The 14,209-nt window shown below is 34.0% G+C and overlaps 1 protein-coding gene across 1 annotated transcript; it reads left to right on the forward strand.

Annotated features, from left to right (window-relative positions):
- The first annotated feature begins 7,645 nt into the window (after window positions 1-7,645).
- LOC132743603 (heavy metal-binding protein HIP-like) lies at window positions 7,646-12,807 on the forward strand. Its single transcript, XM_060732133.1, has 4 exons — window positions 7,646-8,044; window positions 8,397-8,514; window positions 9,178-9,243; window positions 12,359-12,807. Exons 1-4 carry the CDS (start codon window positions 7,739-7,741, stop codon window positions 12,772-12,774), a joined length of 906 nt encoding a protein of 301 aa, XP_060588116.1. The 5' UTR covers window positions 7,646-7,738; the 3' UTR covers window positions 12,775-12,807.
- Window positions 12,808-14,209: the final 1,402 nt, after the last annotated feature.

The following is a 14,209-nucleotide window of genomic DNA, read 5'->3' on the forward strand; positions in this document are numbered from 1 at the left end:
AAAATGAATAAAACAACTCTTAATATTTTTTCAAATTTAAACATTTCTATGCATAAACAATAAATAGTAACTAAAATCTTTGATAATTGTTTTTTTTTTTTAAAAAAAAAAAAGGTTGTTGTACTTCATGCAACATCATATTGGGTATTTATATTTCTAAGTTAATTAGAGTTGCCTGGTCCTGCTGTCGTGTGGAGTGATTCTATGAACGCAAATTTATTTATTACTGGAACTTCCTTAAGCAAGGCGATAGAATTACGTAAATTATTTTACAAAGTCTTGGTCGGTCGTATGTTCAGATTAAGATATAAAATTTAATTGTATTCTAAATTCCTTGAAGGATTGCGTTCAGGCACAGACATTATTGGTCTGTTGTATATAATGTTAGTGGTCTTTCAGCTTTTTTCTATTTGTCTTTTCCAACTTGGGTAGTTCAGTACTGTATAATCCACCTTTAAGGATAGATTGGTTGCGCTGCTTTTTAAATTATGCTTTGGCGTCTTATTTGATATGCGGCGCTTTATAGCCAGATCCCCTGTCAAATATTCATTTTTTATTTAGTTACGCTCCATTTTTTTCGTCGTTTAGGGCAATTAGCCATTTATTACTTGGAGCATACGTCGCTTTTTCATGAATGGCAACTACTGTGTCACATTGAAGGTTCCATGATACGCCGTAGAAACACGTCTTGCAGATTTTCTGAATTCAATTTAACCTTTTACACATTTTAAATGTGAAATCTTGCTTAATGCAGGTGCTCAGGGTGCGTTGGACAGTAAACTTGTCCACTTTCCAGTACGTCTGAATGAACGGCTCAATCAAACAGAGCCTGCATGCATTTCCAATTTGTTGTGTTGGACATGTTGTGTTAGCTGGAATTCTGTTTTCTCTCAATTATTCTTTTACGCTAGTATACAGCAGTGCCTGATTTATTTGGAGATGAACAGCTTACTGGGCATGCAGGCTCTGATCCACTTTTCACAAAAAATCCATTTTATTTCGTCCGCTCATTGTTTTCCGTTTAGGGACACTAATTCTTGTACTTGGGACCACTACGGCCGCTTTTGTTACGAGATGACACTAACTGTCACATTGAAGTTCCAATGATACCAATTATAAGCGCAGTCTGCGGTTGTTTCTAAGTCCAAAGTTCACCATAACATGATTAAATGTTGAATTCTGCTTATTCGGTGCTAGGGCGTGTACTGTAAGTTTGCACTTGACAGTGCGTGTTTCATGAACAGGCTCAAATCAAACCGAGCCTGCCAAGCATTTTTGTTTTTGACATTTTGCTGCGTTCTTAATTGTTTCAAATGTCGTCTTTCTGTCTTGGTAAGTGATGTTCTTGTTGCTCTGTCTTCCTTTACAGGCATCGAGTACTTTGGTTATAGGTAAATTAGGCTGTACCGTTAATGGTACATATTTTACACGATCATTGTATGTATGTATTTTATTTATTTAGTCTAATGTAACCATAACAATTGTTTAGAGAATTTACTTGGCGGGGATATGTTTTTATTTACACTGTGTCGTCATATAGGAACATACCGGTAGTGGTAATTGCAAGTTACCTACCATCCACACCCTTTAGCACCGGCTTGAGCAGAATTCTCAATTTTACATATGGTACACACTTTTAAAAGAAGTGAAGACACGTCCATAGATGTATTCATTACGAAAGTGATCATGGTATCTTCAATGTAAAATGTTCGTGCTAATCATATTGTCCACAAGAAAATAGAGAACAGTGGGCGAAACTAATAAAATGGATTATAAAACGGGATCAAATATAATCGTTTAAAAAGCAGGTAGCATATCCAAAGGGTTATTATACACTATTTATCCAGAACGGGTTATTGTATACACTTTTTAAAAAGAAATACTAGAACCACACAACTCGAAAAGGTCAAATAGAAGGAATTAAAATAACACAAACACAGTTATAATGTCAAGCTAAATTTTCATATAATCATTATGTTTTTTTTTATCCGACTACTATGCATGTTTCATGCAAACCGAAGGTCAACAGAGTAATAAGATCTATTGTAGATAAAATATCCAACTTTTAAATGACTATTTTGTCAATTTAAGAAATTTAAAAAAGAATTACATTTCATTTGACATAAAAAGGTGTGTAACATATAAATAAATTAAGCAGAGATTGTTTTGCATACATTGTAACTTTTCAAAATCCTTAGGTGAACTTTACTAACAAAATCATGTTATTAAATTGGTAACTCACTTTTGAACAGATTTTTTAGATCTGACAGGATATACTGTAATAGTATCACACTTTGAAAATCACCATATGTTTATTAACTTACGTAAATATTGGCCATTCCTATATATCAGTATAATCGAGAGGGTCAGAGTTTCTTTAGATTTTTTATTCATAGTGGGTGGGGTACGATTTGAACAATAATTCATTAAATAACTAGAAGCAAATTATCATATTTCCTGGTGTATTATGTTAATTACTTACATGGACTGCACTAAAGAAGCTATAATTTGACAGAAACACAAAATTTCGGGAAATAATTGATAGAAAAATAAGTACCAGTTACAACCTTACATTGGAAAACTATTTTAATGTACCGCCCTCCATTTTATATGTCTCTACTGCATAATTACAAAGAAAGATTTCTTAAGATATGATATGAATGCATTAAAGCATTACTCTCATGAGTACATTACAATGGTGTGGAAATAACACAAATAATGTAATAAAATATTTCTCTGTTAAAGCTAGACAAGAGTATCATAGCAAAACCCATATGTTTACGCATTATTTTGCTTAATTACGTATAAAAAAAGCAAAAAGCAATCTGTTTCTCCAATAAAATAAATCTCTTCGTATAAAACGCTTTAAATGATATCTTCCGTGCAAAATTTTTACTTGAAATACAAAAGCGGGAAAACAAAATATGAGCACATACTAATATTCTAGAATATTTAGGGATTTGGCGGCCATCTTTGACGACGCCATCTTGGATTTTTAAGCTACGCATCGGATTTGAACCAAATGAATATTCATTCCTGAAACTACAGATCAAGACGAACAATTTGGTATATAAAACTTGCTGTTGGCTGACATAGACCACTTCGGTGTCATTTTACCCTATGAATTTGCAGCACTGATAATTACTACAGCTTAAATGTGAATACCTACAAAAGCCTAGTATTTGTTATCCATATCTCTTACAGATTAAGACTGAATAATGTAAAATTAACTATTATCAGATTATTGAATTTGTTCCGTAATTTTTGTCTTTTTTCACTATTCTTTTATCTATCACGTTTATTGTCCTATTTTAGATGATATCGAAAAATGTTATATAATCGCGAGTGTCTTGTTTTAGCTTACAAACAAATGTCAAAGCGAATGTAAAACAGTGTTGCCTGAGAGCATTTCATCAAGGTTACTTGTTTTTCATCTTGTCTCTGGGGCGTACATGGCTGAGTGGTTAACGTCTCTGACTACAAACCACTTGTCCCTTACCGCTGTTGGTTCGAATCCCGACAGGAATTACGGAACATCGGTAGTTCTTATCAGGTGCTATTCGTGTTGAAATTGAAATAAGCACGGAAGGCAGCGATGTCTTATAACTACATGTCCAGTAGAGAGCTGGAACGCGCCATATGGGGCTTCTAATACTAAGTCGGTGTACGCAACAAACCATACAAAAATAAATGGTGAAAAGTCATCATTGTTTTCTATTCCTAAATTATAACATCAACGCATTAAAGATGGAATACAAACTGACGATTTGCATCATCTGTGCTTTTCCGTCAAAACTATTGATAATGGCAAACTTTGACTTAATTGGCATAAGCTCCATCTAAAATTGAAAAAATGATGGACTTATTGAGAATGAATAAGAAGTTATTAATGAACTAAATTAACACATTTTATCTAATTTGTAAACTGAAACATAGTTAACTTGTCCTGACCTGTCAATGTTCAGATTAACATGTTTACATGAAAACTGGGAACAGGAATCACGATTTTTTTAACAAACGCCAGGTTAAATATCGCGTTAAATATGACCCACACAATTACAGGCTAAATGTCATGAGGAATATAGGTTTCATTTAACTTACATTAGTGTGATTTGCTTGGATGTTACAGGCGGATGTATCCGCAAATAACAACAAGCATTGACATTTAAAGCATATCTCAACGTTTTTTTAACAATTTGGGACCGATTCATGGTAAAGGATGTGTATTTGGTTTAAGTGCAGTGTAGGAGACGCGAAATGGTCTCCATGCCGAATACAATAGGTTTGATATTTTTGGCTCTAAAGTCAAACAGATACTATATAAGTCATATATGGCGACTTCCCTGCTTTAGTCATTCAGGAAGACTACAAGTCCCTCGTCGTGCATTATATTAAATCACTGACGTTCCTCGAGTTAGCCGGGTGATTTTCTCATCTTATAGAATTCAACGTCCCTGGCGGGATTTGAAGTCATAGTGGTAGAGGCAAATGAATTGAAGTCGACGATTATACTTTTTTTGCCTAAAAGAACCCACCGAGCACATAAGCTTTTATATTTCTTGGGCACAGTCGGGAATAAGGGGGTGAGTTTCTTTTTGACACGGTGTTTTCAAACATGGGTAGTGATTGTTTAAAGCCAGGAGTCTGCGCATTATCTGCTAATCAATGTGCATTAATGTCCGTCCACTTTCATTAGGCAAAGTATTCATGATAAATCAGAGTTTACAATTGCTAGTCATGAATCATTAATTATGAACAAACGAACAAATAAACAAACGAATTATCAAATACGCATCAAACCAGTATTTAATCTTTTGCAACTGGAATATGATAGCGACAAAAATAGCTTACGGCAAAAACTCTTAAACAACACTAAACAACAACAACAAAACATTTTTATAAAGAGAGCAACGTAACAACCCAGAAACAATAGTGAACTATTTATTGCTATTATGTTACAATATCGTAAACTTAGCAAAACTAAGAAAACTTTCGTCAATCACTCATACATTTTACGATTGTTGTATGTGTTGATATAAAAAAAGATTGAATCGATATTGATACATTAGCTTGCTTTGTTGATATCTAGATTTGTTGTATTTTTATTTGATATAACATTATGTTTCTTGGTGTTAAATGTATCCTTCTATTGATATAGGAATAGATTTATTATACGTTTTATCAATCTGATTTTGATTTGAATCCATATTTTTCATAAAATGTTTAATTTACCATTGCCTTTGTATTAACATATAACGTACTTGCAAATGTAACAATAAATGTTGAAATACTTATACATATGTATTATATATTAATACATTACTCTTTGATATTTCATTTGGATTGGCGGCCTTATAGTACAAATTAATGCCTTCATATTAAAATATGTAATTTTCAAACAGGGGCAAATTATAAAAAAGTAAAGACTTTTATCAAGTTTAACATGACAGTTCTGATCGATGTTTTATGGTTTGGTTGGGTTTAACGTCACACAAATACTGTGAGAAAATATGGAGAGTTTCCAGCTTTAAATGGTTGAGGACTTAAGGTTCCATATCGCGCATTGTGAACTATCGACTAAATTGCCGATGGTTAGTTATCACCAGAACACGGTTGAAAATACTTAAGGATTATTTCAAAAAATCTATGAAACTGGTATCATCAACTTCATCTGAGTTTAACCAACGTAACTAAGAGATAATGAGAGTGCTTATCACATTAAACAGCAATTATTTTAAGCACAAACGGGACCCTAAGAAGAACCATCGGCGTTATGTCACCTAGCCGAAAGCTTCCTTGGAAATAAGAAAGCAACGTTTTTAAAGGGTTAAGGAAACAAGGCAACCACCGAATTGATTCCTTTCCTGTTGGATGGAATTCAGTTTTTCTGTATAATTTAATAAAAAGAAACTTCTTTTTTTCTTTCGACCGCGCTTAAAGATATTCTGGAGTAGAAAAAAGATTAAAAGTATTCTGCAACTGAAAATACTAGTAGTCCTCAACCCAAATAAAATATATGTTAACGGTACACGTTTCAACATATTTCCTATCTCTACGTGTGATCAACGTGTTAGATTCGCCAGCTTTTTATCTCCCGCCGAAAAGGCGGCGGGGGATACACATGTATAGAAATAGTCTCCGTCCGTCCGTTCGTCCTTCCGTCCCACATTTTTGTCCGGAGCATATCTCAAAAAGGTTTTGAGGTATCAACTTGAAACTTCATAGGTTAACAGATCATATTGAGGAGGAGTGCATTGCATTAGAATGATAATTCTTTCCTTCATATTTTTTCAGTTATTGCCCTTTGTTATTTTTCAAACTTAATTTTTTGTCCAGAACATAACTCAAAATGCCTTTGAGATATCAACATGAAACTTAATAGGTGGATAGATCTCTCTCAGGAGGTGTGCAATGCACAAGAATGATAACTCAACCCTTCATAATTTTTGAGTTATTGCCCTTTGTTATTTTTCATGCTTAATTTTTAATGAGTATAGCATAACTCAAAAAGTCTTTGAGCTGTCAACATGAAACTTCATAGGTGGATAGATCTTATTGAGGAGGAATGCTGTGCGCAACAATGATAACTCTATCCTACTCTTTATAAATTTTGAGTTATTGCCCTTTGTTATTTTTCTGCTTTTTGTACAGAGCTTCTCTCAAAAAGTGTTAGAGGTATCAACTTGAAATTTCATAGGTGGATAGATCTCATTGAGATGGAGTGCAGCACACAAGAATGATACTCTTTCTGCATTATTTTTCAGTAATTGCCTTTAGTTATTTTCAGCCATCAGTATTCACATAGGTTTCAAACTTGTAATCACTTCAGCCATCAGTTTTCATTACCAAATTAAAGACCTCTTACTGCTCTACTACATATACATTCTTCTAATGAGCAAACAAATTCGGCGGGGTATGGCCATGTTAACATGGCTGTTGTTGAAATTTGCATCAGCGTTTTTCCCACCCGTCATAAAGCCACCATAATTAGCCTGATATAAGGAAACAACAAGTTAACTGCTGCAGTCCTGACTGCAAATAAATTTACCTCAGGTCAACACAAAAACAGCTAGCATGAATCCCGAAAATTATTACAATAAATGATTCTGGTAAGTCTCACCAGATAAAGGCCTTGAAAACACTGATGATGAAGCGATACGTTTGAAATGATTAACTTTACCATTACAACTGTGTTAGTTACAAGTGTTGTTTAAGACATTATTTGTACGACTTGTTTATGGCATAATTCTGAATAAAATTGCGCCGTCTATTAAATTTGTTGGTTATACATGTGTATATTATATTTGACAAACAAAACTAAACCCGGAAGATTACATTTTCTTTGCTTTTTAGGTCACACCAACAGTCTTAAGGTCATTTTTATACTCTAAATCACTTGCCCTCTCAGCGCTATGGGTTCGGGTCCTAAAATAATATTATCTCATGAGATGAATGAATGCCGCTATCCCGCTAGCCTACGTAAAGTCAGTACTGCTTAAGTGCCCTCTCATGTCTAAAATAAACTTTAATTTAAATAAAAATACAAAACAGGGACATTAGTTAGATATCTTACATTATGCAATTTTTGTTTTATCTAACATTTTTATTTAGCTACTTTATTTCAGCTTATCAGCAAATGACAATGCGAATCTTAAATATCGTGTGAACAAATAACCACACTTAATGTGTCTTTTCATTTTGTCGTAAAGCACTGTTAGCACATTTTTCAATCATCACGATGGAATTACAGAACGTACTTGCTTGTATTTTTGTCTTAACGGTGATTTCGTCTACAACCGGCCAACATGTTGTTGATGGAAATACACTGACAGAAATAATGACGGAGTTGAAGAGTTTGAAAGAGGCTCAAAATGTGCTAGATAAGTCTTCAGAGATACGTGATCTGAAATTTCGCGTTTTGGCTTTGGAAAATACTGTGGACGGCCTACTAGATACAGTGAAAATGTTGCAAAACGATAATAAAGAACTTGTATCCGAGATCCATCAACTACAAAATGAGAAACTACACACTTCAGTGTTGAAGGTACGAGTAATTTATCCTATCAACCAACAAAATTTTGTTAGTTTTGTCCTATTACCGACGAACGGTATAAGGTTGCTATGCATGTTTAAGTATGGAATGCGGGGGTCAGGGGTTTTAGTTTAGTACATATTAGTAAGGGAGGGAGAAGGGGTTTCGAAAAAGTATATATATGTTTTTGGTTTCCTGTACACCTTGATTTCTTGTTTTTCTTTACAGTTTTCAGAAACATATTCAATTCGTCAATTTTTGCCTTGAAAAAGAACATTATGTCATGTGCTAAATCAATTTGCCCTTTGCTCAGCTAGTTGATGTCACTCTCAAATAAGAAATATATTTCATTAATATATTACAGACTGACATAAATCAGCCAAAAACAGATTTGAATGAAGAGATTGACTACAAAGCAGATCTAGAAGTCACGACGGATCTACACGGAAAAGAAAATATGGAGATAAAGAATCATATAAGCAGTATGCATGCTACATATAGCCTATAAACAACCTAAAGTTTTATCAGTTACAAAGATTTTCGACAAGCTATATGACCTTATATAAACGGCTGTTTATAACCAGAGACGCTAGGCGAGTGTTATATTTAAAACAACCGGTTCTATACGGCGATATAACTTATCAGGAATCTTTATAACGAATTTACAATACAGCAAGCTTCTTTTTTATAAAAAAGTGAAATATCTAAGCAGCCGTTTATATAACACTACATGTATATAAACGTCACGATAATCAAATGAAAAACGCCATTACAAACGTGCAGTATTATAAATCTTATTATAACCGATAACATATTTATTGACAGAAGCCAGTCCTTCTGTAATGCTAATAATTTCGTTTTTAAAATTATAATGGAACATTCGGTGCCCTAGTGTGGTGGCACTGTGTTGCTGGATTTGTCGATGGGTACGTTCTTTAATTGTTACTCTGCCTTGACAATCTTTTTTCTCATACCTGACAAGCAAGCTGCTTTATCTTCGATATGTAAATGTATATTTTATAAATATGAATATGTATATAATAAAGGAAATAAATACTATAATGTATGGTAATTCAACTCAAATAATGTTTCTTCATGAAAGATTAGGTCAGAAGTTTCAAATCGCTCTTTTGTATTCTTCACAGAAACAATGGGAAAACGTGCGTTTACCTTCTCGCCAACACTTCCTGCAACATCTCCGCCACAACCAGGTATGAATTTATCGACATACAGTACGTTGCATATGTATTTTGAATTGCCCAAACACTGAAACAAATACAACTAGAAATGTGTCGTCACGCTACGGATGCCCCCGCATGCAGCCAAAATTTCAAATGTTATAATATTTCGTTCCAAATTTGTTTTCACATTTAAAGTTCAAAGCCCTTAAAACTATTCAATGTTAACACAGATCATTTTATACAAAGTTCAAGGCACTGAAACTATTTAGTGTTAACCTTTAGTAAATTGCATATAGCATATGTGTAGCCAAAATAATGAATACATGCATTTCCACAAAAGTATGAGTGCTGAAATTTTTCCAATATTCAAGAGAGATAACTTTGTCCAAAATCATTCAACCACAGCCAAATTCAAACTTGAACAGCTTATTCCTAAGATGTATCTATAAAATGTATCTATATGTCAAATATGAGTTGACTGTGTATAACCATTGGGGAGATAATGAACAGAAACTAAAAATTTCTGATTTTTTTTTCAAAGTACAAGAGGGATAACTCTGTCAGCTATCATCAAAACCATGACCAAATTTGAACTTGACCTGTGCATTCCTTTGACATATCCATATGTCAAATTTGAGTTGAATGTGTAATACCCTTGAGGTGATAATGAAGGGAAACTGAAAATTTCTAATTATTTTCAAAGTGAAAGGGGCATAACTCAAGTTCGAATTTGGTCATGGTTTGATGATTTTTGGCAGAGAAATGCCACTTTTACCTTGGAAAAAAAGAAAGAAATTTTCAGTTTCCGTGCATTATCTCCCCAACAGTTGTACATATTCAACTCAAATTTAACATATGGATATGTAATAAGAATACACTGGTCATGCTCGAATTTGGTCATGGTTTGATGATAGCATACAGAGTTATCCCTCATGAACTTTGAAAAAAATCAGAAATTTTTAGTTTCCGTTCATTATCTCCCAAATGGCTGTACACATTCAACTCAAATTTGACATATACATACATCTAAGGAATCAGCAGTTCAAGATGGTTCGATGATTTTGGATTAAGTAATCATCGTACCATCGCGCTTTCACCATCATACCATCGTGTTTCATCATCGTACCATCGCGTTTTCATCATCGTACCATCGCGTTTTCACCATCGTGTCATCGCGTTTTCACCATCGTCCCATTGCGTTTTCACCATCGTTCCATCGTACCATCGCCTTTCGGTCAGTATAATCAGTACACATACAGAAAGATGTCAGATTCTGTTAAGGTAGATATTAAAAAACAAGTTTAGAATACTTGATATTTAATTTTAGTTATAAATAATAAAACTTGTTATCTTTACAAAAAATTATGATGTGATACTGTATATAGATCAACGACTATTTAATATATGGTTATATGCTATATATATGTTTGCATTTTTTCTCTTGCTTTATTTTATATATCGACTTAAAACTTTACATGTACAGTCCACAAGGATGACAACTTCGTTTTAATTTTTGAGTGATTGCCTTTTGTTAATTTCATGTTCCAAACACTAAGATCTAAAAGATACACAAATAGAAAGGGTGTGCGGTTCAATAATAAGAAGGCATACATTGTTGATTAAAATATAGCATTGCGCATGACCACCGGAAGACGATGGCACGTTGGTGAAAATGCGATGGTCCGATGGTGAAAACGCGATGGCACGATCGTGAAAACGCGATGGTACGATGGTGAAAACGCTATTGCACGATGGTGAAACATCGCGCTTTCACTATCGTACTATCGCGCCATCGTGTTTTCACCAACGTACCATCGCGTTTTCATCATCGTACCATCGTGTTTTCACCAACGTACCATCGCGTTTTCACCACCGTACTATCTCGCTTTCACCATCGTACCATCGTATCACAATGGTACGATGGTGAAATCGCGATGGCGCGATAGTACGATAGTGAAAGCGCGATGTTACATCGCGTTTTCACCATCGTACCATTGTGATTTCACCATCGTACCATCGCGTTTCCACCATCGTACCATCGCACCATCGTGTTTTCATCATCGTGCCATCGCGTTTTCACCATCGTTCCATCGCGTTTTCACCATCGTGCCATCGCGCTTTCACCACCGTACTATCTCGCTTTCACCATCGTACCATCGCGCTTTCACCATCATCTTTTTTTCATTTTTTCATCCGTCCGTCTGTCTATATGTCTGTCATTTCGTCCATTCAAAGAAATCTTGATCCGATGAGAACTTAAAACTTACAAAAACTATGTTCATGATGCTTGATACATGTATGTGGACAGAGGGACTTAAAAAGCACAAAAGATAAGTTGATGATACTTAATATATAGATCGGGGACCAAGAAATCTAGGTCCTGCTATAACACAAAAAGTTCAAAGGGGAGGCTGAAGATACTTAGTATGTAGATAGAGGACCATATGGAGATTATGTATGGCATATAAATGTTTTTAATGTGGTTGCTATGGTTATAGAAATTACTAAAATAAACAACAACAATGAAATTTGATACATTACAAACATCCTGTAATTACTCATAACATTAAATTTAAAGTATGTTGTAATTAATGATGTAACAACATTTAAGTGAAAGTTTATAAACGTGTACAATTATTCTTCTAAAACAATTTCCAAACCTCCAAGAATATGTTAAATATGTACTGCAAATGTTTATTCGCATAATAAATAATCTGTAAAATATATGCATTAAAAATTTGGTTACGTCTTTATCGAAAATAAATTTCTAATTACCTCTCTTTATTTACATGAAATGTACATTCGGTAATATCTTTACAAATAATGCTTTTTGGACCTTACAATATTGCTATATCTTCATTTGAGCATCATATTAATGATACAAAACCTTAAAAAATTTGAGTTACAGGATCTTTAACATTTGTTCCCATGATGTAAAAGTAATGTCAATTTCCTAATTTTTGCATAATTTCTTCCTAGTTATGTGTCAGAAATAAATTCTTTAAAAGTGAATTTACATGAGTTAATTGAGGTAGAGAATATGACAGCATAGGTAGAGGGCTACTAAAATGTCTGTGACAATCTCTTGTTGTCTTGATTGCTAGAAAATTACATCTTACGTTAAAAACATTTTCTAACATTACAGGTAACCCTGTGAATATTGCTTTTTCGGCCGCTTTATCACAAAGTGAAGTTGACCTTAGACAAGGCGATACGATTATTTTCGACAAAGTGTTTGCAAACATAGGAAGTGCTTACAATTCCAACACCGGTGTAATCACTGCTCCCACCAAAGGCGCATACTTGGTGTCACTAGCCATGTCAATCGAGAATGGACAGAAATTTTATTTAGTACTGACGAAAGAAGGCGTGCATTTATTCGATATTTATGCTGACAGTACTACTAATAACGAATTCACGTCTACAACCAAAGAATGGATTATCGATTTAAACCAAGGGGATAGTGTCTGGGTTCGCAGTGGAACAAATGGCCAGCTTCATGGAAATTTACATTCAATGATTACTGGTTTTCTATTGTTTGAGACCAACTATATAAATTAAAACATTCAGATGTTGTAATAAACTCTTCCATTTTATTTGTTTAATAAGAATTCAGATTGATGTGCCCTTACCTAATCCAATTTAAAACAAAGTTGCTTAAATGTGCCTTGCATACTCGTATTGTATCGAATCACCCATTTAAACATTCAGTTTGAATATCTTATAAATCTATTAAAGCCAAAGTCAAAGCTGAAACTAATTTGTTTAATCATTACCACGCTTACGCTTAATATCCAAAATGAATAGTCCATTTTTCAAATTGGACATTACCATTCATCATTTTCAAAATAAGTGCTAATTTAACTGAATAGCGAACAGTGGCACAGATTGTTCGTCAGATCATTGTCTGCACTTTTCTCACGGCTAGAACCAAATGCCTCTTACAGGCCAATTGTTCATTAGGATAATAAATTCTATGAAAATAATCGGATTTTAATTCTGTATATAAAAACAAAAGTGCATTCGAAGCATTATATAGTACATGTATGTTAGAAAGAATGAGCACAATAACATTGATTCCTTTAAGGAAGCAACTTAAAACTGCTTCGTCTAAAAATCCTGAAACAAAGTGATCCCACGGAAGCATTTATCACAACAAAATTATATAAAAATTGCAGACTCGGTTTGATTGCGTCTGTACATGATGGATAATGAATAAGTGCAACATCCCTCACGCCCCCTAGCACCAGCTTGAGCGGTACTCAATTCTCAACACTTAATAGTGCTGGCATCAATGATCCCGAAGGAACAGAAAAATATAACAACACTGAGGTGAAGTACGGCTGCACACAGCACTTGACACCTGCTGTTGTGAAGTATAAAAATCTGGAATCGAAGTGATCCCTCGGAAGCATTAATCGCAACAAAATTATATGAAAATTGCAGACTCTGTTTGATTGAGTCTAAACACAAATTCTGATCATAGACCTACAAAGAAACATTAAATATTCAGTCTTTCATTTTAAGTTATCTGAAAGAAATAATATGCAAGCATTTGCAAGTGTATGTAATGCACCAGCTAATTGTGATTATAGTCCTCCAACCAACGGGAATTACGGAGGCTTTTGACTTTTGAATGACCATACACTTGAAGTTTGATGCAAAATTGGTAACTCTGGAAGTGATACAAAATTTTAGACGTATAAAAAAATGTATCATTAATGAAAATGAGGGTATGCGCATCAGACTTAAGTGTCAAATATCATATCCATATTTCAACGAGCCGAAGACATAAAAAAAAGTTTATTTCTGTAGGAAGAGTAAACATATATTTTATAATATTGTATTAATGGATATTTAGAACATGTGTGACAATTTTGGGTACTAATTAACAGTAAAATATAACTAATAGCATTTAAGGCCTTTAATATATACACCGGTAGTAATAATTAAAAGCTGACATGTCGCTGCAAGCTAAATATAGATCGTCGGTGCT

This window comes from Ruditapes philippinarum, unplaced genomic scaffold (assembly GCF_026571515.1).
Source record: "Ruditapes philippinarum isolate M1 unplaced genomic scaffold, ASM2657151v2 ctg6437_1_1_1_1, whole genome shotgun sequence".
In the NCBI taxonomy this organism is placed as follows: domain Eukaryota; kingdom Metazoa; phylum Mollusca; class Bivalvia; order Venerida; family Veneridae; genus Ruditapes; species Ruditapes philippinarum.

Coding starts and splice junctions, on each gene's coding strand:
- LOC132743603 (XM_060732133.1), top strand. CDS start 7,739: ATGGAATTACAGAACGTACTTGCTTGTATTTTTGTCTTAACGGTGATT. Junction 8,045..8,396: donor TACACACTTCAGTGTTGAAG/GTACGAGTAATT, acceptor AATATATTACAG/ACTGACATAAATCAGCCAAA. Junction 8,515..9,177: donor GATAAAGAATCATATAAGCA/GTATGCATGCTA, acceptor TATTCTTCACAG/AAACAATGGGAAAACGTGCG.